This window comes from Balaenoptera borealis (genome assembly GCF_965194805.1).
Source record: "Balaenoptera borealis genome assembly, chromosome: 15".
Lineage (NCBI taxonomy): Eukaryota > Metazoa > Chordata > Mammalia > Artiodactyla > Balaenopteridae > Balaenoptera > Balaenoptera borealis.
Window position 1 is genome coordinate 27,522,864 of NC_138871.1, and position 27,943 is coordinate 27,550,806.

Below are 27,943 nucleotides of genomic sequence, written 5' to 3' on the forward strand. Positions count from 1 at the left end.
TATATATAGCTATATACGTGTATAAAGATGTTCACATTGCAGCCTATCTGTAACAGAGGACAAAAACAAAAAACAAACAAAAAACCCCCAAACTGAAAACAAGTAAAAGTGCACCAGTATTGGACTGGTCATGTAAATTATGTAATGTTACGCAGCTATTAAAGAGCATAGAATGGATGTACGCAAAAACTGGGAAAATCACTATCCAAGACAGATTGTAGACTATGTATATGGTATGCTGCTCTTATATAAAATACAGGATATCCACTACGTACAAATACTTCCATAGAAGATACAACAAGTGTGAATGTAAGCACTTGGGAAATATCTGAAAGAACCGCACAAGAAACTGGGAGAGTGGGACAACTTTCCACGTCCCGTATCATTGGAATTCTGAAGGTTACACCCACGAACTAATGGACCTCTGCTACCACCCTCCGGCTAAGGAGGGAATTGCAGCCATCAGAGTCCTCTTTACTAATCAAGAGTCCCAGTCGGCCGGCGTGACGACGTCATCTCGACGGGCGGTGGCGCGTGCGCAGTAGAAGGAGGTCCGCGATCTGCGTGGGCTTGTGTCTAGGCGCCTGTGGTTCGGGGCCTTGTGCTGGCACCGGGGGCGCCGTGTTGGCGACTTTGGCACTCTTGGTGTTGGGTGGGCGGCCTCTTGGGGGTCACATGAGCCAGTGGCATCATGCCCACGGGCGCTGGGGTCAGGGTCGCGGCTTTTCCGGACGTTCGTCGGCCAAGAGGAAGGGCGGAAACCACATCCCGGAAAGGTAATAGGCCTTGGCCCCTGGGAGTTGCCGGTGGAGCTCAGAGCCCCTGGGCCTGGGCTTCGTCTCTTGTGCTGTCTCCTGTCAGTGTTCCCCCGCGCGCTGGCCCGTCCGCGCTGTGCCAGGGGGTATTATTGGTCGTCTCGCGGCTCAGTTCACAGTAGCTGAAAGGGACAGTGTGTGATGTTCTGATTTCTCCCCATCGTTTTAAAAGGGAGGCTCTGGCCATTGCTCCTCGGGTAAAATGCAGAGGGACTGCTTTTTAACATGGGACTGTCAGTGTTGGGGACACTCCTTAATTACCAGAATGGAATCCCCTTCAGTTCCTCAAGCTGTGTTGTTTTGACACAGAAAATGTAATAGGCACTGGAACTAAGTTTGAGTGAAAAACCGCACCCGTCCCGCCGAATTTTCCATCGAAACAGTTGATTTGTGTTGTCTCTAGGAATTCTAAAGGGTGTACTGTTGCTTCCTAACCGGTGTCATTTGAGAGATCTACCTCTGTACGTTCAAATGATTAATTTTGAGACTTTGCTTATATGTGCAGTAAACCCTTTAATTCCCTAAGACCTTCCTTTCCTCCATCTCATACCCCATTAAGCCCGCTTCAGTTCATCTCCTGAATTTCTTTGGAATCTGTCAGCTCTTCCTCAACATCCTAATACTGAACTTGCCTGTCTGTTGCGGTTAGGTCCTAACTAGTGTCCATATATCTTGTTTCCTTCCAATCCATTCTTCACACAAGAAACCTTCAAAGCAAGTTGGAACATTGCTCATAAACATCGCTCACAAACATTGTTTTGAGAATAGAAAACACACTGTTGGCCTTTAACAGTCTGCGTGGTCTAGAATCCTCTCTGCTTCTCTAGCCCCATCTTGTGCCACTTGTGCCCTCACTTTCTATGCTTCAGATACACTGAATTAACCTTAGTTCTCACTCATCTGACAGAAGTCAGTTCAGATATTATTTTTCACTGTGATTCCTAGCATTAAGGAATTTGATTATCAGGTTTTGTATGAGGACTAAAACTAAACTGGGAATTGGAAGAATTGAGTTTCAACTGTTTCAGTCAACACGCATGTATTAATGATACCTAAGTATTGAACACCGGGCTAGGTTTCATGAGGGATACAGAAGTTCTGGCCATCTCTGGTTTTGGATATCCCTTATTTGTTGAGACCTTTGCGTTGTTTGGTTGCCTTTTGTCTGTTTTCAAGATGGGGAAACAGGAACAAGGGAAGTATAGGTTATTACTAGGTGGGGTTGAACAAGTGGAGCAGCAAACTGCAAAGCAGAAAGAAGGGGGACCTACTATAGAGGGATATGATTTCCATTTTCAAGGCGCCTGCATCCTATGCAGGGAGACAGCCTAACATAAAATGTGCCTAACAAAAAATATATTAATAGGTGGAAAGACTATCTCCCAGTTGGACAGCGGATGCCTGGGACTCGTTTCATTGCTTTCAAAGTTCCTTTAAAAAAGGTAAGCAAAAGTTAATACTGTATTCTTCCAGAAATCTGAATTCACCATATAGAGCCCTGGCTCTCAACCCCGTCGTACTCCATTTTCCCTTTTTATAGCAAATACTTTTTAATACCTCCTTTACTATCCAGAAATGGAATTCACAGATAAATACAATCTACTTTTGTACTTAATTTAAAAAAAAAAACAATGTAATGCCCTAACTATAAATAAAAAATAAAGTAATTTAAAAGAAAGTAATATGTGTTTCAATATGTAAATGTGTGGGGATGACTATACTAGAAATAAAGAAATAGTCAGTTACTTGTACCATGAATGCAATAAACTATGAACTTTGATTGGTAAGGATGTGTCAGTGTTGGTTCATGAATTCTCACAAATGAAGCACACTGGTATGGCATGTTGATAGTGGGGAAGGCTGTGTGGGATGAAGGAGAGAGGGTATAAGTGGGAACTGTGTACTTTTTGCTCAGTTTTGCTGTGAATCTAAACCTGCTCTAAAACTAGTCTACTAATTTAAAAAAAAAGTGTGTTGCTGGCACTTGAATAACCAAACAGATCAATGGAACAGAGTACATAAATAAGCCAAATACATAAAAGAATATTTAGCAGTGAAAGGCATCCTTCATATATGTAGATATTCAATAAGTATTTATTTATGTTTCTGTTTACAGGCACTCTGCTTGGAGCTGGCAATACAGTGGTAGGCAAAATTGATGTGGTCCCTGCCTTCTGGGAGTTTACAGTCTGGTTAGGAGACCAACATGAAATAAACAAACATAGAAATAAATATATAGAAGTGAGCTTGTTTTCTTCCGTCTAATCTCTCTGGAAGAAAGGATTGGAATATCTCTTGTAAATTCCAGAGGAGGAAACTTTCCTTTGAATCTCATATGTTACCATCACAGGGTTTGAATAATTGGATAATATAAAAAAGGATTTTAAACACATGTTCTTTCTTGTTTTATTCTTTCTGACAGAGTTTTGAAAAGAATCTTGCTCCAGAAGAATGTTTTTCCCCCTTGGATCTTTTTAACAAAATCCAAGAACAGAATGAAGAACTTGGGCTGATTATTGACTTAACATATACTCGCCGCTATTATAAGCCAGAGGTAAATGGAACCCGTAATTGAAAATGACCTTCTTTCTGATACTGTAATAATTCATAGTAATTCAGTAGTTATCATCTTATGCTAAGGTGAATCCTGGCCTTCTTTCATGGGTTCAAAAAGGGAAGCTAGTGGTTTCCTTAAATACACATTTCTAATTGCTGTTTCAAAATGAGATTAAAGATATGAATTGAACTATAGTATTTGGCAGTAGGCTCTAGATATGCTTAAGAAATTCTGTAAGCTTCCACGTTCTATATTTTGAAAATGAAGTAAACTTTTAGTAAGAATAGTAGTAGCCTAAAAGGAAAGAAAGGTATGTCCATTATGTCTTTAGCACTTATTTTAAGCAGTTGCCTGAACATGTTTAAGCATCATGGTAAAAGACAATTGTTCTCTAAGTTTTATGCTTTCTTTGCCTAATACCTTCTGATATAATACAGAAACCCATATATTCTCTTGGCCCATGTAGGACATACCAGTGCAAAAGAATTATCCTTCTTCTGACCTGTTCCATGGCCTTGGGAGACAGTAACACCTAATGTTTGTTAATATTTGTATAGCAGTTTGCCATTTAGAAAGTTCTTTCATATCCATTGACTTAATCCTCACAACAGTCCTTTGCTGTTGAAGTGGAAGTAGTACTGATATCTCCTACTGAGTGCTTACTCTGCACTAAGCTCAGAGGATAGACAACTATAATTACTAATTTTACAGGTGATGAAACTGACTCTCGGAAAAGGAAGAATTGAAATTTCAACTCAGTTATTCCTCTTTTTTTTTATTGTGGTAAAATATACATAAATAATATTTATTTTAACCATTTATAAATATGCAGTTCAGTGGCATTAAATACAGTCACAGTGTTGTGTAACCATCACCACTGTGTATAACCAAAACTTTTTCATCATCCTCAACAGAAACTCTGTAACCATCAAACAGTAACAACCCCATTTTCCCTCCCACCAGCCCTTAGTAACCTCTATTCTATTTTCTGTCTCTGAATTTGCCTATTCTAGGTACCTCGTGTAAGTGGAATCTATAATATTTGTCCTTCTATGTCTGGCTTATTTCACTAAACATAGTGTTTTCAAGGTTCATCCATGTTATAGCATGTAACAAAATGCCATTCCTTTTTTGGCTTAATAAATCCCACTGTGTGTATATACCATATTTTGTTATTCATCGGTTGATTGACACTTGGGTTGTTTCCACCTTGTAGCTATTGTGAATCATGCTGCTATGATCATTGGTGTACAAATATTTGTTCAAATCCCTGCTTTCAGTTCTTTTAGATGTGCAGTGTAGGTAGTAGCAGAGTTGTTGGATCATATGGTAGCTCTACGTTTAACCTTTGAGAAACTGCCAAACTGTTTTCTACAACGTCGTCTTGTTTTTAAAGAATTATCACAAATTTTAAACATATACAAAAGTATACAAAATACTGTGAGTGTTCCTTGTATACCCATGAACTCATCAAGCTTTAATATTAACCAACTGATGGCTGTCATGTTTTATCTATACCCCCACCTGTTTCACCCTATTCCATATTATCTTGAAGCAGCGCCAAAACAACATGTAATTACACCTATACATTTTTGGTATGTATATTTAAAATATAGGACTTTTATTCCTTAATATCATTTTTTAATATTAAATACCCAGTGAGTGCTCAAATTTGCAGTTGTCTCCTAAATGTCATAAAAAATTGCTTTTAAGAATTTTGAGGGCTTCCCTGGTGGCGCAGTGGTTGAGAATCTGCCTGCTAATGCAGGGGACACGGGTTCGAGCCCTGGTCTGGGAAGATCCCACGTGCCGCGGAGCGACTAAGCCCGTGAGCCACAATTGCTGAGCCTGCGCATCTGGAGCCTGTGCTCCGCAACGGGAGAGGCCATGATAGTGAGAGGCCCACACACCGCGATGAAGAGTGGCCCCCACTTGCCGCAACTAGAGAAAGCCCTCGCACAGAAACAAAGACCCAACACAGCCATAAATAAATAAATAAATAAAATTAAAAAAAAAAAAAAGAATTTTGAATTAGATCCAAATAAGGTCCACCCTTTGCCATTGATTGTTAGGTCTCTGAAGTCTTATTATAGGTTCTCCCTCCATGTCTCTCTCGCTTTTTTTTTCCTCCTTGAAATTTATTTTTAAAGAAACCAGGTAATTTGTCCCATCTAGATTTTGATGATTACATTCCATGTGTTGTTAACATATTCTTCAATCCTTTTATTTCCTCTAAATTGGTAGTTGATCAGAATGAAGCTTGCATGTTTTGTTTTGGCAAGACAGTTACCTAGGTGATGATGTGTTCTTCCATGGAGACATATAATTGTCTCTTTCTGTGATATTAGCAGTCACTGATGATTCATACCTACATCCATTAATGCAGTTGAGGCTTCAAAAAATGGTGAATTCTGTTGTTCTTTTTTCACTTATTAGCTGGGTATATTTCTATCAGGAGAAGATTCCCGTCATCAACTATTTGGTTGCCCAGTTGTAGAGGCATGATTCTCTTCTTTTATTTAACAGTTTTCAAAATAATGAGTTGATTCACAAATATCCTCCAGTGGTGACCAATTTTTTAAAATTTATTTATTCATATCACCGTGGACTCCATTACAGTTATTATTCTAACTGAGGCCCTATCTTTGGCCAGTTGGAGCTTCTCAGTGACTCCTGAGTCCTTTTGACATGACATCAGTTGTTTCTAGACTTTTTCAGTGGTCAGAGCTAGGAAATATGTGTGTTTGTTTTTAATATAAAATATGTCATAGGTTCATACTGCTACTTTCCATTTAAATTCAGAACTACAGAACTTTCACTTATCCTTTTCTGTCTTCTATTGATAGTCTACTTTCTCCCACCCCAAGAATACCAGTTCTCAACAATGCCTGAAATTTGCTCTGTTTCCTAATTCGAATCCAAGTTCTTCTGACTCTATTCTACTATTCTACTTAAATTACGGGTGCTTTATGGCCCTTGAAATGTCAGATAGAACATAAATGTAGGTAGAACTGTTTATATCATTTTGAGTTACATGTGCATTCATTTACATGGATTTGCTTTTCCTTTTGCATGCCTAGTAACTGTCCATTCTGCAGTTTTAATGAAAATCAAGTGATACTGGTTAAAGCAGCTTTGGAAAAAATGGCTCTTATCAGAATGACTGACATACTAAGTTTAATGTACTCTCTTGGTTTATATTCTGCCTTCTCTAATTAATTTTTTATTATTTCCCTACAAATGAAATAATACATATTTTCATGGTTTTGCCTTATAGGACTTACCAGAAACTATTCGTTATTTAAAAATTTGTACAATTGGGCATCAGGTGCCAGATGATGACACTATTTTTAAATTCCAATGTGCTGTTAATGGGTTTTTGAAAGAAAATAAAGATAATGGTGAGTTGTTTTTCTTTTTTTTTTTTCCTTTCCCTGAAGTTTGGTATGCATTTTGAGTGGGGTTGGGGATTTTTAACATTTTTAATAGCTCTGACATTAGGTCTGTTGTGTTTGATAAGATTAAGGTGGAAATGTCAGATGGTGCTAATAGAGTATGGTGTTTTTCCTGTTTATGGTCACAAACAATTTAGTTTAGTTTGGAAAGTGATTTTTGTGAGAAATAGGAACTGAACTAGCTTACTTATCTCTTTTTGAAAAATTTGAATGGAAAATACATAAAAAAATTAAAATGTTCTTTTGTCCTATTTATTGGTTGAGGGGTGGAAGAAAGGTTAAGACTCTCAGGTTCTTAGTGTATATAAAAGAGAAAACAAAAAGCAAAGGTTCGAAGTGAGACAGATCCCTGGAAGCCAAACAAAACAGAGTGGACCAGAAGAGTGGCTTCCTCATCATATGTGTTTAAGATATTTTTGCTGCTTTTACACTTTGGGTACAAGTGAGGAAGAACACTACCACCTCTTCTTCTTCTCTTCAGACAGGAAGAACTTAAAAGGCTGGTGTTTTCTTGTTTCCGCTCTAAGATCTACTCTGTTGATAGTAGGTCTTAATAGCGTCTGAATTTTAAGGATCCACTTGCCTTTTTCTAGCATCTAACTATCAGAAGGAACATGGTATTTGCCATGTTTTAAGACTGAGGAATCTTTTGTCTTTGGAACACCACTGACCCACATGAGAAAGTGGTCATTTTGTCCTCTCTCTAAATTTAGCCTGAGGAGTGTGCACTTTATTAAATAAATCTAACAGTAAATATTCCGTGTATGTATAAAATGCTGCACATCTATACATAAAACAGGGAGTAAGGGAGAAGGAATAGAGATGGAGGTGGGAAGATAGAGGATAGGAGGTGAGAGAGAGAGGGAGAGACTGGAATTTTAAGACAAATTTTCATTCTATATCCTGGTCGCTTAATGCAGGTAACTAGCTCTTAAGTATCTTAAGCCCTCTTCACAGATCTTCCCTGTACTTTAGCTTTAAAACTTGAGAGGCTTGGCCTTGCCTGTGATAACCAGGGTGTCTACAAAGGAGGCAAATTATCTGATTTGTGTAAACTGTAGTCACAGAAATGTTACCACTTAAGGTGTTAGAGTGAAGCTGCCGGCCTCCTCACTTCCTCCAGGCTTCTTTGTGTGTGTTCTGTCTGTTCCACGTGGGCTAGAAGATCCTTACAAGTGCATGAGAACACGTTTATAAACCTTGATTGTTCACATGTTATACCAAGTGTAGTCCATTGCATATGCTGACTCCTCTGTGGGTCTTCTGCATGCAGTGGGCTAACTTCACCATGCTCTCTGCCATTGCAGTCTCAGGACCTTAGTTATGATCCTTTGGTGGCTTCCTCTGCTATAAGCCCCTCCCACAGGTGCCAGGCTCACTGATAATGAGGAGGAGACTATACTATCCACTCCCTAGAATTGGTAGAGACTCAGAAAATAAATTGTTTTAGTAAACACCGAGAGGCTTATAGGTTTGTTGTTAGGGCACGGGGATACAGAGATGACTAGAAGTCTTTGTTCAGTAGCAACTTACAGTTATCTAGGAAGATACATGTAGTGACTATAAGTGGGTTAATTATAATAAAAGAATCAAGTGCAGCAGGAATATAGAGGAGAAATTGAGGAAGGCCTGACTGAGGAGACAGCATTTGAGCTGGGCTTGGGGGAAGAGGATTTTGCCGGAATGAGGAAAGGACAGCCCAGGTATTGGGAACAGGTACAAAAGGCACAGGGCTTGAACTTGTGCTCTGGAGGGGCAGCCTCTGGTGTGACTAGAGGGTAGTGTGAAAGGGCAAAGAATTCATACATTCATTTTCAGCAAATATTTGTATAACACCTTCTAAGTTGAAGGCACTGTTCTAGGAAGTAGGAACAGAATAAAGTTCTTGCCCTTACGTACTTTACATTCTAGTGGGGGAGAGAGATAAAGAAACAAGTACATATATGGAGTGTCAAGTGGTGGTAAATGCTTTGGAGAATAACAAAACAAGATGAAGAGGTGAGGGAATGTGGTAGGTGATCAGGGAAGTCCCCTCTATTAAGATTTCGATTGAGCAGAGCCTTGAAGTGAGAAACAAGCCATTGGATATCTGGAAGAGTGGAGATGGGGTGGGAGGGTGTGTTCTGAAGCAGAAGGAATAGTAGGTGCAAAGTCCCTGAGGCACGACTGTGCTTGGCATGTTTGAGGAATAGAAAGGAGACCAGTGTGGCTGGACAGGGGAAAGTGAGTGAGGGCAGGGCAGTAGAGAATGGGATAGGGAGGCTCGCAGGGGAAAGGAGGGAGGTGGATGATGTAGGTCCTTGTATGTCATAGTTTGAACTTCTAATTCAGTTGGAGAGACAGACTGATATTTGTTTATAAAGCGTTGTCAGTGCTATGCTGAAAACTTGGGCTTTATTCTGTGCTAAGTGAAGATTTTTAAGCAACAGAGCAATCCAGCCAAGTTTATATTTTAGAGAGATAACATCTTCCATGTGGAGGATCAGTTGAAATAGAAGAGATTGTTAGAATTGTAGGGCGGTAGTAATCCAGGCAGGAGATGATGAATGCCAGACACCACCTAGTCACAGACATACCTTTTGCAGAGATCAGCTACATGTTGTTTTTTATTTACTTTCTCATATAATTTTTTTTAAGTGCTGGACCACGAAATACTGTGGCATAGTTGGAAAAATCTGAGACTCGATTCTAGTCTTTTTTCTGTTTGCCTGCTCTGCAGCTTCGGCTTACGTCTCAAGCCTTACTTTTTCATTGTGAAATAAGAACGGTGCTACTTAACCCGAGAACTCCACAGGCACATAGACCCGTGGCGTGTGAGGAGCAGTGAAGGAGAGAAGGAATGGAAGTGCTTTGGGGGACCCCAAGAGCCCTTCAGAAACCGCTTGTTCTTTTTAATATTGAGCATTAAAAGTGAAGGCATTCCATTTGTTTCTCTCAAAAACAAATTCTATTCTTCTGATGGCCTGTTTTTTTTTTCCACTCCCTTTTTCTATAGTCAGATCAGTTCCTGATGGGCATTCTCCAGTCCACACTATTGCATCTGATTGGAGGCTATGCAAAATTTCCCAGAGACAATGAATTTTGACTTTATAGTAGTTCATTCTTTATAGTACTTTCCTGCAAAAACACTCTTTTCTTCAGAGTTTTTCCTTTTCAGGATAATGGTAGTGTTGTGGTAACTAATAAAGGCTACTCTTCAGAAAATTGTATAACTTGTTTTTAGTGTATCTACTTCACTTACTTAATTCCGTATTCCCTGTTTTATAGACAGACTTATTGGTGTCCACTGTACCCATGGTTTAAACAGGACTGGCTACCTCATCTGCAGGTGAGTTGCCAACCCCAAGAGGCAGACCTTGTTTAAATTGTTCTGTTTACAATAGTAATGTAAGCTAATGTAAGCTGAATGCAAAAAATGCAGTCAGAGAAGTGTATGAAGTGGAAGGCAATTTTGCCCCCTACTCAGATGTTACCACCAGTAATAATTTAGCACATATTTTTTCAGACGTAAAAAATGCAGATATAAGCATATACAGTGGTCCCTTGGTATCTGCAGGGGGATTGGTTTTAGGACTCCCCATGGATACGAAAATCCTCGGATGCTCAAGTCCCGTATGTAAAATGGTGTAGTACAGTCGGGCTTCCATATCTGCAGGTTATGGAACCGTTGGATATACAGAACTGACTGTACCTGTGATTTAATGGTATAGTGTTTTAGACATTCTGGTTTATAATTTAATATATGGTGGACATCTTCCTCTGAAAATATTTGGAGACCTCATTCTTATTTATTTATTTATTATTCTCTTTTTCTGTCAAATTTGCTTTATGTAGTTGGATATAAATTAATGAACCAAAACTTAAGCAAGATACATGTAACAATGTAATAGAACCTGATACTCTAATTCTTTCAGTTTTTCTCAAACTCATCATGGGGCTCGTAAGAAAATTAACCAACATGGTTACTACTACAGTTGAATGTCAAATCTTTAAGTGCTTATGACATACTAAATACTTGTATAATGCACTTATGAAGAACCCTTCAAGAGACTTGTGTATGTAGAAAAAAGTGTTAAGAGTCAAATATTCAACTTAATATAAAATAATAAGAAACACTTCTGATTTGTTAGGTTGAGATTGCTTCTCCTTTTACTAATGAATGATTTTTTTAGCTGTAATATCACTGAGCTGAACAAATATGTCACCTTGGAGTACGTAAGGAAAAATAAACACATGCTAAATGGGTAAAACATTACAACTACACCTTTACTAGACCATCTCTACTTCTAACACTTCAGAAGCTTAGAGATTCAGAGTGTTCTTACATTAATTGCAAGAAAAATATAAAGGAGAAATTCCTTCTTTTTTGAGATCACAGCTGTGAAGTCGTGATTATACAAATTCTGCATTTGTGTGCAAAACATGAAACACATTTCTCTTAGTTCTCCCTGCTTAGAATTGTCAGTCAACTAGCAGGACTTTCCTTCCAAGAAACAGAGACTGAGATGTGTTTTATATAACTTCAATAACCTCAGCACTACAATAAGAAGACATGCAGTATCCTTTTGCCGTGGTTCAAGACAACAGGGAAGGAGGTCACAGGAAAGAAGAAATCAAAATTGTTACAACTGAGAAACTTTTCTCAGTTTAACCATGGTGCCACTTTCATTTTTACATAAGCATGGTGGCATAATTCAAGCTCAATAAATCAGAATTCTTAATATTTAATATTTAAAATTTACCTTGACTTTTAATTATCACCATGTTAACAACCAAAATAATTCGATGAAACTCATAAGAAAGGGTAATGTTAAACCCCACTTTACTAGAGTTAGTTTCTGGACACATTAACTCATTTTTTTTATAGAAGAGGGACAGTGAATCTCAGTTGGCTTACAAGCTAGGAGATCACTTTGAATTCTGCATTTCTTAACTGCAAACAGATATAGCACTTGTAACAGGTTATAACTGGTTTTCAACTGGTTTTCAAGCACAGAGCCAGCCCCAACAGTAATAGTACACTATTGAAAAAGACCTAAGGCAATGAATTCCATTTCCAGTGGAAAAAAAGAATCATATGGTCTTGGACAAACAAATCTGATGGTTTACTTAACAGTCACTTAGTAGTTCTTCCTTGCTCATAAAACTTTATGACTTTTTTGAGGAGTGAAGCATTCAGCTTGAGTGGATAAATCCTTGTTAGGCTAAGACAATCATTATCATATCCCTCTTTGCCATGAATTGACTTATGAATGGTCATATCAATCTGTTTTGGCAAATGAGTAATTAGGGGAAGGCTGTTATTGTGCTTATGAGAATGATATTTTTCTCTGAAAAAAGATAAATATGCATTAGGAAAATGACCATTTGGGCTCTTTTTCTGCTTCCTCCTTGTTTTGTGAGAATATGATACTTAGTTTTACAGCAGCCATCTTGTGACCCTGAGATGATCATATGCCAATAATGACAAATGGTAGATTAGAAAGAACCAGCAAAGACAGAAAACAGCAACATCAATAGTAACAACAATCACAGCAAAAGAACAATGGGACCTTAACTTGTGGAGTTCCTATAAAGTAAAAAATAAATGCTCTATATTTATTCTAAAAAGTAAAGAACTATGCAAACCAGCTTAAAACTCCTTTTTTTGTGCCAGTGTTATAAAATGTAGCTTTTAATAAAACCTTGACCCAAATGCCAGCAACTTCAGAAAAGAATTTGGGTAGGGGGAAGAAGAAAGTTATCTCACTTAGGAAAAACAACCACTATCTTTATCCTAATCTTCGACACACAATTTAAACGTATATAGCTGCTGTAACACTTTACACAATTCCTATGTAGTAGAGCAATAATAAGATCTAAATACAATTATATTTTTAAACACTGGGTGAAGGCTTTACATAAAAATACCATCCTACCATCCTACTTTTCCCCCTAAATTTCTAAAATATCACGTGCTTTTCCCCAACATCTGCAGCCATTCAGGAATCTTTAGGAAAGTTTCATGCATGATCTTAATTCCTAATCCCTGGCTCTTTGGGCTCAATGACAAAAGATCAAAACCACCAAAAATGATGGTTCACTTGAAGTCAGGTGAGAGACAGTGGTTCAGTTAGTCTCGTAGGACAAAAGCAGTGCTGCATCAACTGTCTCCATGCAGGAGGGGCACGTGAAGGATCTCATCAGCCAGTCATCTGTATAGCCCAGGTGATCTGCATACACAGCAGAAATCAAATTGGGTTCTCATAAACAAAGTCCATCATACAGATCACACACTCCCGGATCTTTTTTTTTAATATTTGTTTTATTTTATTTATTCATTTATTTATTTGGTTGTGCTGGGTCTTAGTTGCAGCTGGTGGGCTCCTTCGTTGTGGCATGCAAACTCTTAGTTGCGGCATGCATGTGGGATCTAGTTCCCTGACCAGGGAACGAACCCGGGCCCCCTGCATTGGGAGTGCAGAGTCTTTAGCCACTGCACCAGCAGGGAAGTCCCCCGGATCCTTTTTTCTGATCCATTTCTTCCAGGGTCATAAACTCCTTCAGGCTGATGCTGTATGAGGCCTATTCTTTGAGCTATCCTAATTTGCTCCTCTCGGCTGAGTTGCTAGGCGAGTCTGGCTAGGTGTTGGATGAGAGACCAAAACTGGAACTTGATCCAGATATGGCAGCAGCAGCTCCTGATCCAGCTCCATCCCCTTGCCAAAGCTAGCCCAGTCGGCCTGAGACTTGTGAGGCAGGGAGATGTCATCCGAAGTGGGGGACTTAAGGCAGTTCCCCATCTTCCGGGGCTTGAGTGTGTGATCTGTGTGCTGCTTTGACAGTCTTCCAACCTCATTCTTTTTAAAAAAAAATTAATTAAGGTTTATTTATTTTTGAATTTTTAAAATTTATTTATTTTTTATACAGCAGGTTCTTATTAGTTATCTGTTTTATACATATTAGTGTAAATATGTCAGTCCCAATCTCCCAATTCATCTCACGACCACTGACCCCCGCCCTGCCCCGCTTTCCCCCCTTGATGTGCATACGTTTGTTCTCTACATCTGTGTCTCTATTTCTGCCTTGCAAACCGGTTCTTCTGTACCACTTTTCTAGATTCCACATATATGCATTAATATACAATATTTGTTTTTCTCTTTCTGACTTACTTCACTCTGTATGACAGTCTCTAGGTCCATCCACGTCTCTACAAATGACCCAAGTTCGTTCTTTTTTATCGCTGAGTAATATTCCATTGTATATACGTACCACATCTTCTTTGTCCATTCATCTGTCGATGGGCATTTAGGTTGCTTCCATGACCTAGCTATTGTGAATAGTGCTGCAGTGAACATTGGGGTGCATATGTCTTTTTGAATTATGGTTTTCTCTGGGTATATGGCCAGTAGTGGGATTGCTGGGTCATATGGTAATTCTAGTTTTAGTTTTTAAGGAACCTCCATACTGTTCTCCATAGTGGCTGTATCAGTTTACATTCCCACCAGCAGTGCAAGAGGGTTCCCTTTCCTCACACCCTCTCCAGCATTTGCTGTTTATAGATTTTCTGATGATGCCCATTCTAACCGGTGTGAGGTGATACCTCATTGTAGTTTTGATTTGCATTTCTTTAATAATTAGTGATATTGAGTAGATTTTCATGTGCTTCTTGGCCATCTGTATGTCTTCTTTGGAGAAATGTCTATATAGGTCTTTTGCCCATTTTTTTTTTTTAATTTACCATTTTTTAAAAAAATTATTAGCACCTTTAATTATTATTTATTTTTTGGGCTGTGTTGGGTCTTCGTTTCTGTGCGAGGGCTTCCTCTAGCTGCGGCAAGCGGGGCCATTCCTCATCGCGGTGCGCGGGCCTCTCACTATTGTGGCCTCTCTTGTTGCGGAGCACAGGCTCCAGACGTGCAGGCTCAGTAGTTGTGGCTTACGGGCCTAGTTGCTCTGCGGCATGTGGGATCTTCCCAGACCAGGGCTCGAACCCATGTCCCCTGCATTAGCAGGCAGACTCTCAACCACTGCGCCACCAGGGAAGCCCTTCTGCCCATTTTTTGATTGGGTTGTTTGTTTTTTTTAATAGTGAGCTGCATGACCTATTTATATATTTTGGAGATTAATCCTTTGTCTGTTGATTCTTTTGCAAATATTTTCTCCCATTCTGAGGGTTGTGTTTTCGTCTTGCTTATAGTTTCCTTTGCTGTGCAAAAGCATTTAAGTTTCATTAGGTCCCGTTTGTTTTTGTTTTTTTTTTTAAGGCTGCATTGTTCCTTTGCTTACTGATGAACATATAAAAGTCAGAAGTTTTTGATATTATAAAACGTCAAAGTAATGAACATTCCTGTGTGAACATCTTTGAATATATATGCTTTGTCTCAGTTAACTTCACTCAGAATGGGACTTCTGCATCAAGGAGTTTATGCCCTTATGCTTTTTGTGGGTGTTGCTACACTGTACCAATGTATGGTTGTTCATGCAGGAAATACTTATTGAGCATCTGTTATGTTTAAGCACTGTGCTGGGTGCTAGCAAAAAGACTTGTGAAATTTTGTGAGTAAAGAGACTTGACCTGCCCTTTGTGAATTCTAGCAGTCCAGAGAGGGAATAGATGAATATTCAAGAATCATACTCTGCATGTAGAATTACAACTCTGACAGGTGCCAAGGAGAGGGACATGGTACCATGAGAGCATATTTTAGGGAGGATTTGATCTCATCATGGAGATTAGAGAAGGTTTATTTAGGGATGTTTCAGCTGATATCTGAAGGATGAGTAGGTATTAACCAGATAGGGACGTTGGGGAGAGATTTCTGAGCATAAGGAATAGCAAAAGACCCTGGAAGAGGAAAGCATATGCTGTGTTGGAGGAACTGGCCAGGAAGGTGGGGCTGTTGGGGGAGCATGTCATTATAATGGAGCTGCAGGTGTGGGTAGGAGCTCGATCGTGCAGGCTTATGTTTAAGGTTTCAGACTTGAAGAGTAATAGAAAACCACTGAACTTTTTTTGTTGAAGGCGAGTGTGTGGAACATACCCAATTGCATTTTCAACCTATCGTTTTGCTACCGAGTGGAGAATACACTGCAGGGAGAAAGAGTGGAAGCGAGGAAACAAGTTAGGAGACTTGTGTAGAAATTGGGCATAATGGTGGCTTGGACCAGGGTATGGTGGTCATTTTGGTGGAAAGATGTGGACAGATTCTGGAGGTATGTAGGCAGTATCATTGTTAGCACTGGTGGTGGGTTGAGGATGAGGGTGAGGGAGAAATAGCTGTCAGTGATGGTGATTCCTAAGTTTCTGGCTCCTATGGTTGGTTAGATAGGGTTTTTTAGATATGATGTTAATATTTGTCCTAATTTGTCTTTTGTTATTTGTTGGTTCTTGATGAATACTCTGTCATATTAAGTCTCCTGTTTTTAGTGTACAAAGCATTTTGACCGAAACTGACCGTTGTATGTTATCAGATAACTTTTTAACATCTGCCAGTTTGGTCCTGTATTTTATTCTCTTTCATTTATTAATTAAATTGTTGTATTAATGTAAATAATTATATTAATAGATTTTCTAAAGTTGCGTTATCCTTGCATCGTTGGAATAAAGCCTTTCTGTAGTCATGGTATATATCATTCTTTAATAATTATTGATTAGATGTGCTGATATTTTCTTAGGATTTTTATATCTATATTTGTAAAGCGAAATTGGACCTTTTTTGCAAAAACTTGATTTTCTTTTCTTTTTATTTACAAATGACTCGAATTTTGTTGTTTTGTAGATATTTGATTGATGTAGAAGGCATGTGGCCAGATGATGCAATTGAATGTAAGTATAAGGGTTGTCACTACTTTTCCCTTGTTATAAAATTTGAAGGTAGAAGTGTAGGGGAATTTCTCAAATATTGGAAAAAGAGAAAAGTTTGTAATTCATTTGTTCTGACATAAGATAACCTTTTACCAAAAGTTTATAAAGGTATGTATCTGGAAATAGCGAGATATAACAGCCTGAATAATTAGTCAGTGGATTTCAGCATTTTTTTTTTCTTTTTTAAATTTATTTAATTAATTAAGTTATTTTTGGCTGCGTTGGGTCTTCGTTGCTGCGTGTGGGCTTTCTCTAGTTGCGGCGAGCGGGGGCTACTCTTTGTTGCGGTATGCGGGCCTCTCATTGCGGTGGCTTCTCGTTGCGGAGCACAGGCTCTAGGCATGCAGGCTTCAGTAGTTGTGGCACGTGGGCCTCAGTAGTTGTGGCGCATGGGCTTAGTTGCTCTGCAGCATGTGGGATCTTCCCGGACCAGGGCTCGAACCCCTGTCCCCTGCATTGGCAGGCGGATTGTTAACCACTGTGCCACCAGGGAAGTCCCTGGATTTCAGCTTTGATCTGCTTTCTCTGGGAAAGATTTGCTTTCTGTACAGTTATTTCTAACAGTTCATCCGCTCCTCAGTATTCAATAGGAGCCGTGGACATTGCTTAGAAAGACAAAACTACATTGAAGACCTTCGGAATGGTCCCATCAGAAAGTAAGTTGCATTTTATATGTGATATTTGTGGTTAGGAAGATCTATTTTTATATCATTTAAGTTGCACATATCCCTTCTTCATGTAGCTTGTTTACTTGCTCGAGGAAACCTAAACAGATAGGAATGGGGGGAGGATGGAATTGTTATTTTCACGGGCCAAAATATAGTCAATAAATTGGCTACTGAATTTGCAGACCAGTAATATTTTGTGGAAACATTCTGTTTGAGGAATCGGGATTCCAGTGTATCCAGAACAAGTGGTTTTGAAGACTCAGTGCATATGATGGAAACAGTTCACACAGCTAATAAGTCTGTTAACCAAGGACCTAAGTATAACCTACATCCAACCCCAGGTTACCCAACATCTCGGCGTTTCCATACCCAGACCCAAGATTTTCAGCAATCAGAAAGGTATCTCTGCTTTCCCTTTTTCTAGAATTGAAATAGAAATTAATATTATATATTAGTGCAAACACATTATAATGTGAAGAATTGGTGTTTTCTTGCTGATCAGTGTCAACCAGGAGGTATTGTTTGTTCCATATTTTGCATTTAGGGCTGGAAAATCAAGTATAGGAGGGGGAATAGGTGATTTTTCAGAGGCAGTTGGGAAGAGGACTTAGGAATTTTCATTGATTCTTAAACTTAGTTTAAGCCAATAATTTGATGTGAGTGTCAGAAAGGATCTTACATTCTTAGGCTGCATTAATAGTGGTATAGTTTTCAGAATAAAGAAGGTTGCTTTATTTAAAGAGTAAATACAAATTATAGGGAAAATGGTAAAATTCCAGTAGAGAAACTTGCAAAGGGGTTGAACACATAAATCACAAACATACTTTTACTCGGGAAACAGGAAAAACCTCAGTACAATTAAAACAACAACAGTTTTTGCTGTTATGCTATTAATTTAGCAAGTTTTTGACAAGGTAGTCCAGTGTATTGATTGTCAGCTGGACCTGGGTTTGCATCCTGGCTCTGCTGTTCACCCTGTATGTGATGTTGAGTAAGATCTCTAAATTTCTATTTTCTTATCAGTTAGATGGAAATTTTAACAATATTATAAATAAAATTTTAATAACATATACCTTGAGATTGTTGTTGATTATTACATGAGTTAATAAAGTACTTTAGCACATTGTAAACTTTCAGTTTTCAAAAAAATGTTTTGGCATTTTTAGCAGATGTAAACATTTCAGAAAGGTGTTGCTTGTCTTGCCAGGGGCACTGAAAAATGGTATAGCCCTTTTGAAACATAACTGTAATAGCCATAAAAATGTTCATACCTGGTAATTCCACCATGAGGTTACAGAAATACTTAAAAATATGGAAAAACGTACATGCATTTAATCATTCAGCACATTTCTCAAACTCCCTACTATGTATCAGACTCTGGACTAGGTGCTTAGGATACAGTTGTATATGTTCTGGGATGTTAATCCCAGCATTATTTACAGTAGTGGAAAAATTGGTAGCAGCTTGCATTTCTAACGATGAAGAATAGCTAAGTAAATTATTATATCCATACTATGATATTTTCTAAAGCCATTGAAAGTGATAGCTTACTTATGATAAGTGAAAATAATAGGTTATGATTCAGCAGTCAAAAACAGATGCTAGGGGGAAAAAGACCAAAAGTAAATATTAACCAGTTTACTTAGATTAAGTGGGATTGAGGGGTTTTGGGGGGTGTTTACTTTTCTCAGATTTCCAAATTTTCTTTTGTATGATTATATTAGAATTTACTGATGTTGCTTTTGAAACAGTTTAATTTTCCAAATTTGCTGCGTGTGCCATGGTTAGAATTTCTACATTTTATAATTAATTCATATATGTATTTACTTATAAAGTGAAAGTAGGTTCCTGGTTTTCAAAAATAAATAGCTTATTCTGTTTCATGTCAACCCTGCCACACTTGGAGAGAATGTATCTGATTAGAATAGTATGGGCATTTATCTCTATAGGGAAAGGTGGAAAGGCTCTGGGAACCTACAGTGTGCCAAGGCATTGTGGTGGGTAATTGAAGTATATCATCTTAATTTACCTTCAAAACAATCCATGAAGATGGAAGGTATTATTAGCTCTATTTTATAAAGAACTACGAAATCCAAAGATTAAGCAATTTTATCTGCTAAAATCACACAGGTAGAAAACAGTAGAACCAGAGTATCTATGTATAATTTTATAAAGCTTATTATATATATTTATTAAAACTAATAATAGTGTATTACTTTTGTTTTGTTTAAGAAAATTTTCACAGAATCAGAACATTTACCAGAGAGGCCGTATTCCTCCTCCTGGTCCCCACGGAGAGGACTGTTTACAAAGGAGGTACTCTTGGAATGTAAAGCCAAATGCCAGTCAAGCAGCGCAGAACAGAAGGTGGTATCCTGGCAGTTACTACAGACTACCCTATCCGACCTATTATAGATGGACCAAGTGACACAAGCCTACCCTGGCAATCTATCTGGAGACAGAACAGGACTGAAGACAGAGTGACTTTTTATAACATCAGGTCAAATGAGGTTTATAATCTATTTTAGTGCTCCCTTATGTGTTCGAGCTTAAGGAAAAATTATATTGATACTTAGCTCCGCTGATAAATTTGCAGTATTTACAACAGTGAAGGAAATAATCTGTCATTCCAGTCTTAAATTTTTTTAAAGGAGGATGATATTTTAGAACTGATAAAAAGTAATAAAGAACATCCCTTGTAAATTATTTTTAAAAATTCTATCTTCCTTTTCTGGTGTATTTCCTTCTGACTAGACTTGTAATGTTTGTCTGTGTGTGCAGAAAATTTTTAGTGTTTTTGTCATGTTCTGTTATTACCCAGTCATCAGGGTATCTTCCCCCCCCCCAAACTGTTCAAGATTTCTATTAAAATCTACCTAGGAGATAATCTCTTTAGAACCTAATCACTATTTGTAATTAGTTGTAGTATTTTTGTGATTAGACATTTCTTTCTTTCTTTTGGCAGTCTATTGTTGGATTTGACCAACTTCCTTTCACTGAATTGTCAGATACGCCATCTAACACTAGATAAACTGTTAGGGATTGATTGTCAATTGAGCAGGAGAGACCAATTGATAAACGTAAATGCTAAATGCTGGGTAATTTACCTGACAGGGTAATTGTTATCAACTGGGTGGAGCTACTCAGAAAACTTGAAAACTCTTATAGACTATAAATGTTGCTTGATGAACAGAATAGGGTGCGACATTTAAAGCCTGGAATATCTGGGGAGACTTGCGTGGCTCCTTGTGTTGTTGCTTCCTTGTTGAACGTAACCTGCTGTAGTCTTTCTCCACTTGCCTCTCACAGTGGAATCGTGCCTTGACCTTGACTTTTTCTAAGTTGCCCCTTCTGCTAGTTTACCTCTGGAACACACACCTGGATCATGTGGGAGGTGTTAATTATTTTTAGTTGCAGAGGAAGCCAGAAACCTTTGTTTGCTCAAGAAAGGGTCTAACTGTCATGACATCATAAGCCTTGGTAAATATTTGATGAATACTTGGGCAAATTGGCTTCATTTTTTAAGCCTCTGATTTTGAAGCGTTGTATCATGGAAAGTCTGATACTGCATATGATAGTTGTTTTCTCTGTTCTGTGTTATAAATGAACATCATGTGGAACCTGACCCTAAGGAAGTGCTCTAACTCAGCTACTCCCTGGTCTGTGTCTGATGAGCTCAGTCAGGTTGCTACCTTTCATCTAGGTGGTGGCTCAGAAAGTTTTTTTCTGCCCACCACATTTAACAGAGATACAAGAGTTCTTCTTGCCAGAAGGCTGCACTGTGGAATTGTTCCTTCGCATACATCGTGAACTCTCCCTTGGAAAGATACTGGAGCAGTAAGACAACTGGTGAGGCAAAAAAAGAACCACCCAAGGACAGGCATGGGAGTCCAGCTAATCTAATAGTTTTAAGGAATTCCTTGGCAAGCAGTTTCTGAGGAGGACATTGCCAGCAGAAGTGTCATCTTAAGCACTGCCACCTTTGAAAACCTTCTTTGATCATGTTGTCCTCTTTGTCCCCATCCCATTTCATTTATCAACAGCTTATTGAAAACCAGTCTCCTTTTGCTATCTCGTGTCTCATTTATTCTTCAACACACTGTGTTTCCGGCTTCTGCTCACATCACACCACTGAAAGTCCTCTGGCTAAAGGGACGAGCAACCTTTTTTAAAGGTCTTTAGTGGTCTGTTTAAGCTTTTAAATTTTTTATTTTTATTAAAAAAACACAGATAAGTATTGGGTTGGCCAAAAAGTTCGTTTGGGTTTTTCTGCAGGATGTTACGGAAAACCCAAACAAACTTTTTGGCCAACCCAATAGTTTAAAATTCAAATAGTTCTACCGAGATTTCCATGAAAAAGAGTAGTCTTCCCATCAGCACCCCTGCCCTATCCCCTGATTGTCACTCCCCAAGGGTAATCACTTTAAGTATTTTTGCATTATTTTCTACCCAAAGGCAACCACTTTAAGTATTTTAGCATTATTTTCTAATATTTGCCTCCATATTTAAATACTAGGCTTATATTACCACATCTTGATTTTTCAGTTTCTGATACTATCTATTGACTTCCTACTGTGGAAGATGAGAATTTAGCTCTTTCACATCATCTGTCCACATACACACTTCTGTTCCCCTCATCTTTTCAGGATAGTTATTTCCCAACTTTTGGTTAAATCAATATTCTAAGTTTATGTTATTTGCTAGGTAAGTATCATTCACCTCTGAACCATCATGTACGAGTATGTCTCCATTCTTACACCATTTTGTCCCCTTCATTTTTGTTTGTGTCTTTTCCTATGAACCTATCACTAATTCGTCCTCCAAATCTCTTAACACTACTGTAACATTTCTCAGTGTGGATAGGGTAAACACATCAGATTCTTTTTTGTTTGAAATCTTTCCTGGATTGATTGGACTTGTTCTTGACCTGTTCTAGGTTGGGCACTGTTTTTAGTTTGCCAGGGCTGCCATTAAAAAGTACCACAGACTGGGTGGCTTAAACAACAGATGTTTATTTTCTCACAGTACTGGAGGCCAGAAGTCCAAGATCAAGGTGTTGGCAGGGCTGGTTTCTTCTGAGGCCTCTCTCCTTGACTTGTAAATGGCCATCTTCTCCCTTGGTCTTCACATGGTCTTCCCTCTGTGTCTACGTCCAGATTTCCTTTTCTTATAAGGATACCAGTCATATTGGATTAGTGCCCACCCTAATGACCTCACTTTAAACTTACCTCTTTAAAGACGCCATCTCCAAGTACAGTCACATTCTGAAGTCCAGGTGGTTAGGACAACTTCAACATACGACTTTTGCAGGAGCACAGCTCAACACATGACAGGCACGTTGGTTGTTCTCTACACCTGGGGCATAGCTCTTGCCCTGAGATTTCTCTTTGCCTTCACCCTGGTCCTTTCTTGTGCCCCTCTTCTGTTTCCTGGATCCACAGCTGCTGCGTTCATGGTTTACTTTCCTGTTTGGTGGAGCATATCCTTCCACGGTTTCCCAAGGATTAATGGGATGTAAATTTTTTGAGGCTTTTGCATGTCTGAAATGGGTTTATTTTATTCTTCCACTGCATTGATAGTTTGATAGACTGTACAATTGTAGGTAAGCACTTTAAAATGCATTTATTCATTGTTTTCCATAGTTCATTGTTGCTGTTTGAAGCCTTGTGCTATTCTGATTCCAGAACTTTTATTTGTGACCTGTAATTTTTCTTTCTGCAAGCTTTAGGATCTTTGTTCCAGGTGTCCTGAAAGTTCATGATATGACTTAGTGTGGGTATTTTTTAAATTCATAATGCTAGATACTAAGTGAGGTCTTCCAGTCTGGCAGGCTATATGCATCAGTTCTGGGAAATTTTCTTTTCACTTTATCTTCTCTATTTTCTTTTTGGGGAACTTCTATTAGTTGACTATTGGATTTTCTGAAATGTACCTCTAAGTTAATTATATTTTTTCTTTTATTTTCCATTTTTAATCTTTCCTTTCTTCTTTTTTTTAAATCACAAGAATTTTCTCAGCTTTATTTCCACCCTTCTGTTGATTGTTTAGGTTTTCTGCTACATATTATATACATATTTTTTCTGCTATATATTTTTTTTTTAATAAATTTATTTATTTTTGGCTGCATTGGGTCTTTGTTGCTGCACGCAGGCTTTCTCTAGTTGCGGGGAGCGGGGGCTCCTCTTCGTTGTGGTGCACGGGCTTCTCATTGTGGTGGCTTCTTTTGTTGCCGAGCACGGGCTCTAGGGCACGCGGGCTTCAGTAGTTGCGGTGCGTGGGCTCAGTAGTTGTGGTGCACGGGCTTAGTTGCTCCGCGGCATGTGGGATCTTCCCGGACCAGAGCTCGAACCCGTGTCTCCTGCATTGGCAGGCGGATTCTTAACCACAGCGCCACCAGGGAAGCCCCCTGCTATATGTTTTTAATCTCCAAGATCTACTAGCTCTTCTTTTCTGAATGGTTTTTTTCCCAGGTACTTCATTCTTTTATTTTTTTAAATGAATGCATTATCTTTTCTCTCTCTAAAGTTATCAATTTTTAAGTTTCTTCTGTTCCCTGTGTCAGCTGTTTTTGTTTTTTGTTTTTTCCTGTTTGTTGATGCCTTTCTCTCCTGTTAGATGTGATCTTGAAATATCTGGTGATCTTTGCCTGTCATTTAGTACTTAAGATTGAGGCACTCAGAGCTGATGGAAGTGTATGGTAGACTTGTAATAAGGTGGTCAGTCACCTTGACTTTTTTGTTTAGCTTCCCCTTGCTGCACACGATTAGGTTTTATTTTTCTCCATTCTGAGAGTTAATATCTTTGAAATTTTTATTGCTCTCTCTCTCTCTTTCTCTCTCTTGTCTACCATTCATCATCCCTCCCATTCTCTTGTGAGTTCTTGATCTTTAGGAGTCTTATCTTCTTGGTAGGGTTTGAGTAAAGAGTAGAGATATAGGCATGAGTTCAATCTAGCCAGTGTAATGAGACTTTGCCAATTAAATTGGTTTTGGGTTTAACCTCAGTCTGGTAAGCTTGATTTTTATGCATCATGTCCCAAGAGTGTAGGCCATTCAGTGCCCTAAGTCATGATTTGGACCCACAAAATCAACTACAAACACTCCTGCTATGGAGGTAGGCCCTATCTAGATCCTGTCTGAACCACCTTTCTAATGTAATTCTAACAACTGCCCCAGAATTATGTCCTAAAACAAGCTCGTTAATGTTATTCCCCTCTTGGAAATCTTTAATGGCTTACGGCCTTCAGAATCCATTTCCAACTCCTTGTCAGGGCCCTGTGTGATCTGACTCCCAGCTGACTTTTCAAAGCCTCTGCTGTGTTCCACTCCATTCTTCAGTGTGCCAGCCGTTTCTTGACCACAACATTATACATGTTTATGCCACGGTATCTTTGTCTTTCAGGTTGTTCCCTTGGCTATAATGGCTCTCCTATAGCCTCTGTGAACAAATCATTCTTGAAGCCCCCTCTCCTCAGTAAAGCCTTCTCTCCCAACCCTACCCCCTACTGAATTACTCCTTTTTCTACAAGGTACCTTGTATCACTATTTAGCATTTATTTCATTTATATCTCCTGTTATGTGAAACATAGGTTCTAAGAATGGTCTCAGATTCCCTCAACCTCCTCCTCCTCCCTGAAGGTGCCATCTGCCACCTGGACCACACTCCCCTGTTTTGCCTTTGCCAGCAAACCTAATTAGCACTCTCTAAGCTGACTAGAGCCCAAGTTAAACTCTGGGCCTCCATACCAAGCCCTCTCCATTCTCAGCCATCCCTCCATGTTAGAGTTGGAGGAAATGCTACATATCAGGCCACAACTCGCAATGAGAAGCACACACACTGCAACAAAAAGTAGCACCTGCTCGCCACAACTAGAGAAAGCCTGTGTGCAGCAATGAAGACCCAATGCATCTAAAAATAAATAAATAAAATTTAAAAATAATAAAATTCATAAATTATTTGTTAATAAATCTGGCAGTCATAGCTGTTAATTTTTCAACCACGCATATGAGACCAAGAAGTACCAGAGCTGTTCCACTGACTTGACATTGAGATCCTACAAATATTTATACCTTTTTAACAGTTTATCAAGAAGTACAGGTTTCGGGGCTTCCCTGGTGGTGCAGTGGTTGAGAGTCTGCCTGCCAATGCAGGGGACATGGGTTCGAGCCCTGGTCTGGGAGGATCCCACATGCCATGGAGCAGCTAGGCCCGTGAGCCACAATTACTGAGCCTGTGCGTCTGGAGCCTGTGCTCCGCAACAAGAGAGGCCGCGATAGTGAGAGGCCCGCGCACCGTGATGAAGAGTGACCCCCACTTGCCGCAACTGGAGAAAGCCCTCACACAGAAACGAAGACCCAACACAGCCAAAAGTTAAAAAATAAATAAATAAATAAAAAGAAGTACAGGTTTCATTTGGGGGGTTATTTTCACATGACACAGGAATGGTTCCAGTTGCTCACATTCTTACCAGCACTTATATTGTCAGTTTTTTCATTTCTTTGAGCTGTTCTAATACAGATGTAGTGTTGTCTCATGATTTTTAAAACAGCTTTAGAGATATAATTGACATATGATACACTGTACAACTGTTAAAGTGAACAGGTTTATAAATTTGACATGTATACATCCATGAGACCATTACCACAATTAAGATAGAACACATCTATTGATATTACCCCAAAGTTTCCTAGTGCCCCTTTGTAATTCGCCTTTTCCACCCCAGGCCCCCTACCTGAGCCACCGGTGATTTGCTTTGTCACTATAAATTAGTTTTATATAAATGGAGTCATACAGTATACACTATTTTTATGTCTGGCTTTTTTCTTTCAGCATGACTATTTTGAGATTTATCCATGTTATTTTATGTAGCAATAGTTGATTTCCTTTTTACTGCCAAGTTGTATTCCATTGTATGGATATAGTTTGTCCATTCACTTGATGAACATTTGGGTTGTTCCCAGCTTTTGGTGGTCACAGACAAGTCACTGAACTGGGACAACTTTTTTTTTTCTATGTCTATTTTTTAATTGACTTTACTGAGGCATAATTTTATAAAATGTACTCTTTAAAAGTACATAATTTGATGAATTTTGACAAATTCATACTCCCTTTTAACTAACACCACATCAAGATATAGAACATTGGCTTCACTGCAAAGGTTCCCTTGGGGGTTCTTTTCAGTCAGTGTCTCCCACTTGCCCATTCCTAACAACCACTAATTTGCTTTCAGTCACTCTAGAATAAATTTGCAATTCCTATAGTTTTATAGAAATGGAATCATACAGTAACATAATTTTAGTTTCTTGCTTTTTTGCTGAGCATGTTTTTAGATTCATCCATGTTGCAAGTATGTTCATTCCTTTTATTACAGGATAGTATTTCATGACGTCAATTTACCACAATTTGTTTATCCATTGATGTGTTGTTGGGCATTGGGTTGTTTCCAGTTTGGGGCTATTATGAGTCAAGTTGCTATGAACATTCACGTTCAAGCCTTTGTGTGGACACGTTTTCACTTCTGGGTAAATGCCAAGGAGTGAAACTGCTGGGTATGGTAAGAATACATTTAATTTTTTAAGAAACTGCCAACCTCTTTTCCAAAGTGGTTATACTATTTTATACTCAGACTAGCAACGTGTGAGGGTTCCAGTTCTGCATGTATGACAACACTTGGTATTTAAAAATTGTAAGGTCTTTTAAATTTTAGTCATCTTACGGGTATGTAGTAGTATCTCATTATGTTTTTAATTTGTATTTCCCTGATGACTAATGATGTTGAGCATTTTTTCAAGTTTTTATTGGCCTTTCATATATCTTTTGTGAAGTGTGTTCAAAAATGTCTCCTATTCTTAATTAGGTTGTCTCATAATTTTTGAGTTGGAGTTCTTTACATAATCTGGATACCAGTTTTCTGTCAGAACAATTTTTTTTTTCATATATACTCCCACTGTGCTCAAGCCACAAGGTTCTTTGCTCTTTCTTAAATAGGCTAAGGCCATATCTGTCTCAGCCTTTGAACACCCTTTGTTGCCTGGAATGCTGCTCTTCAAATACACACAGAACTTGCTTCCAGACCTCCTCCAGTCACTGTTCAAATGGCCCTTTTTGGAGAGATCTTTCTTAACCATCCTATTTAAAATAGTAATACCCATGGCCTGACATTACCCCGTTTCCTCTGGTTTTTTCTCCATAGCATATATCCACCCTATTTGTTATTTACCTGTCTTTTTGTTTAAAGAAAAGTATTGACCAACATGAGCCCCAAGCATAAAAAACATGGAAAATAATTCTCTACAGCCTGTTCAGCGGATTACCTCCTCTTTTGGAGGCTGATACACTTAAGGATGACAAGTCAAATTTGTGAGCCTGCTGGATGAAGAGGTTGATTCCATTAACGTACTGTCACCTCTCTCTGAAGTACCTCAGGTAGGTCGCCGACTGCGTTCGGCTCCAGGAGATCCTTCCCCAGTGAGCGTACCCAGAACAAGAAGCAAACTGAATCCCGCCTGCCTCGAAAAAGAACTGTTGAATCTCGAGCAGCGGAGACGTACGTAGAGCTCATTGGAGCCAATACTTTTCTTTGCACGGGAAGAAACTGAGGACGT

The 27,943-nt window shown here is 38.8% G+C and overlaps 1 protein-coding gene and 1 pseudogene across 5 annotated transcripts; one reads left to right on the forward strand and one right to left on the reverse strand.

The window, feature by feature from the left end:
- Positions 1-519: 519 nt before the first annotated feature.
- Positions 520-20,045, forward strand: DUSP11 (dual specificity phosphatase 11). 4 transcript variants are annotated; one of them, XM_082356610.1, is made up of 9 exons: positions 522-776; positions 2,182-2,257; positions 3,238-3,369; positions 6,650-6,773; positions 10,095-10,155; positions 16,586-16,632; positions 17,252-17,327; positions 17,556-17,738; positions 19,572-20,045. In XM_082356610.1, the coding sequence occupies exons 1-9, from the start codon at positions 676-678 to the stop codon at positions 19,765-19,767; spliced, it is 996 nt and encodes a 331-aa protein (XP_082212736.1). In that variant the 5' UTR covers positions 522-675; the 3' UTR covers positions 19,768-20,045. The 4 variants fall into 4 exon arrangements, with proteins under 4 accessions (XP_082212737.1, XP_082212738.1, XP_082212736.1 ...); XM_082356613.1 differs by having other exon boundaries at positions 524-776; positions 17,550-17,738; XM_082356611.1 differs by lacking the exon at positions 17,556-17,738 and having other exon boundaries at positions 520-776.
- Positions 11,633-27,910, reverse strand: LOC309611807 (RING finger protein 11-like; annotated as a pseudogene). Its single transcript, XR_014249756.1, has 3 exons — positions 27,760-27,910; positions 13,330-13,666; positions 11,633-13,111 (listed from the first exon to the last, which is right to left on the reverse strand). The product of XR_014249756.1 is annotated as an RING finger protein 11-like (transcript).
- Between the last annotated feature and the right edge of the window lie 33 nt (positions 27,911-27,943).

Coding starts and splice junctions, on each gene's coding strand:
- DUSP11 (XM_082356613.1), top strand. CDS start 676: ATGAGCCAGTGGCATCATGCCCACGGGCGCTGGGGTCAGGGTCGCGGC. Junction 777..2,181: donor GGAAACCACATCCCGGAAAG/GTAATAGGCCTT, acceptor ATATATTAATAG/GTGGAAAGACTATCTCCCAG. Junction 10,156..16,585: donor ACTGGCTACCTCATCTGCAG/GTGAGTTGCCAA, acceptor GTTGTTTTGTAG/ATATTTGATTGATGTAGAAG.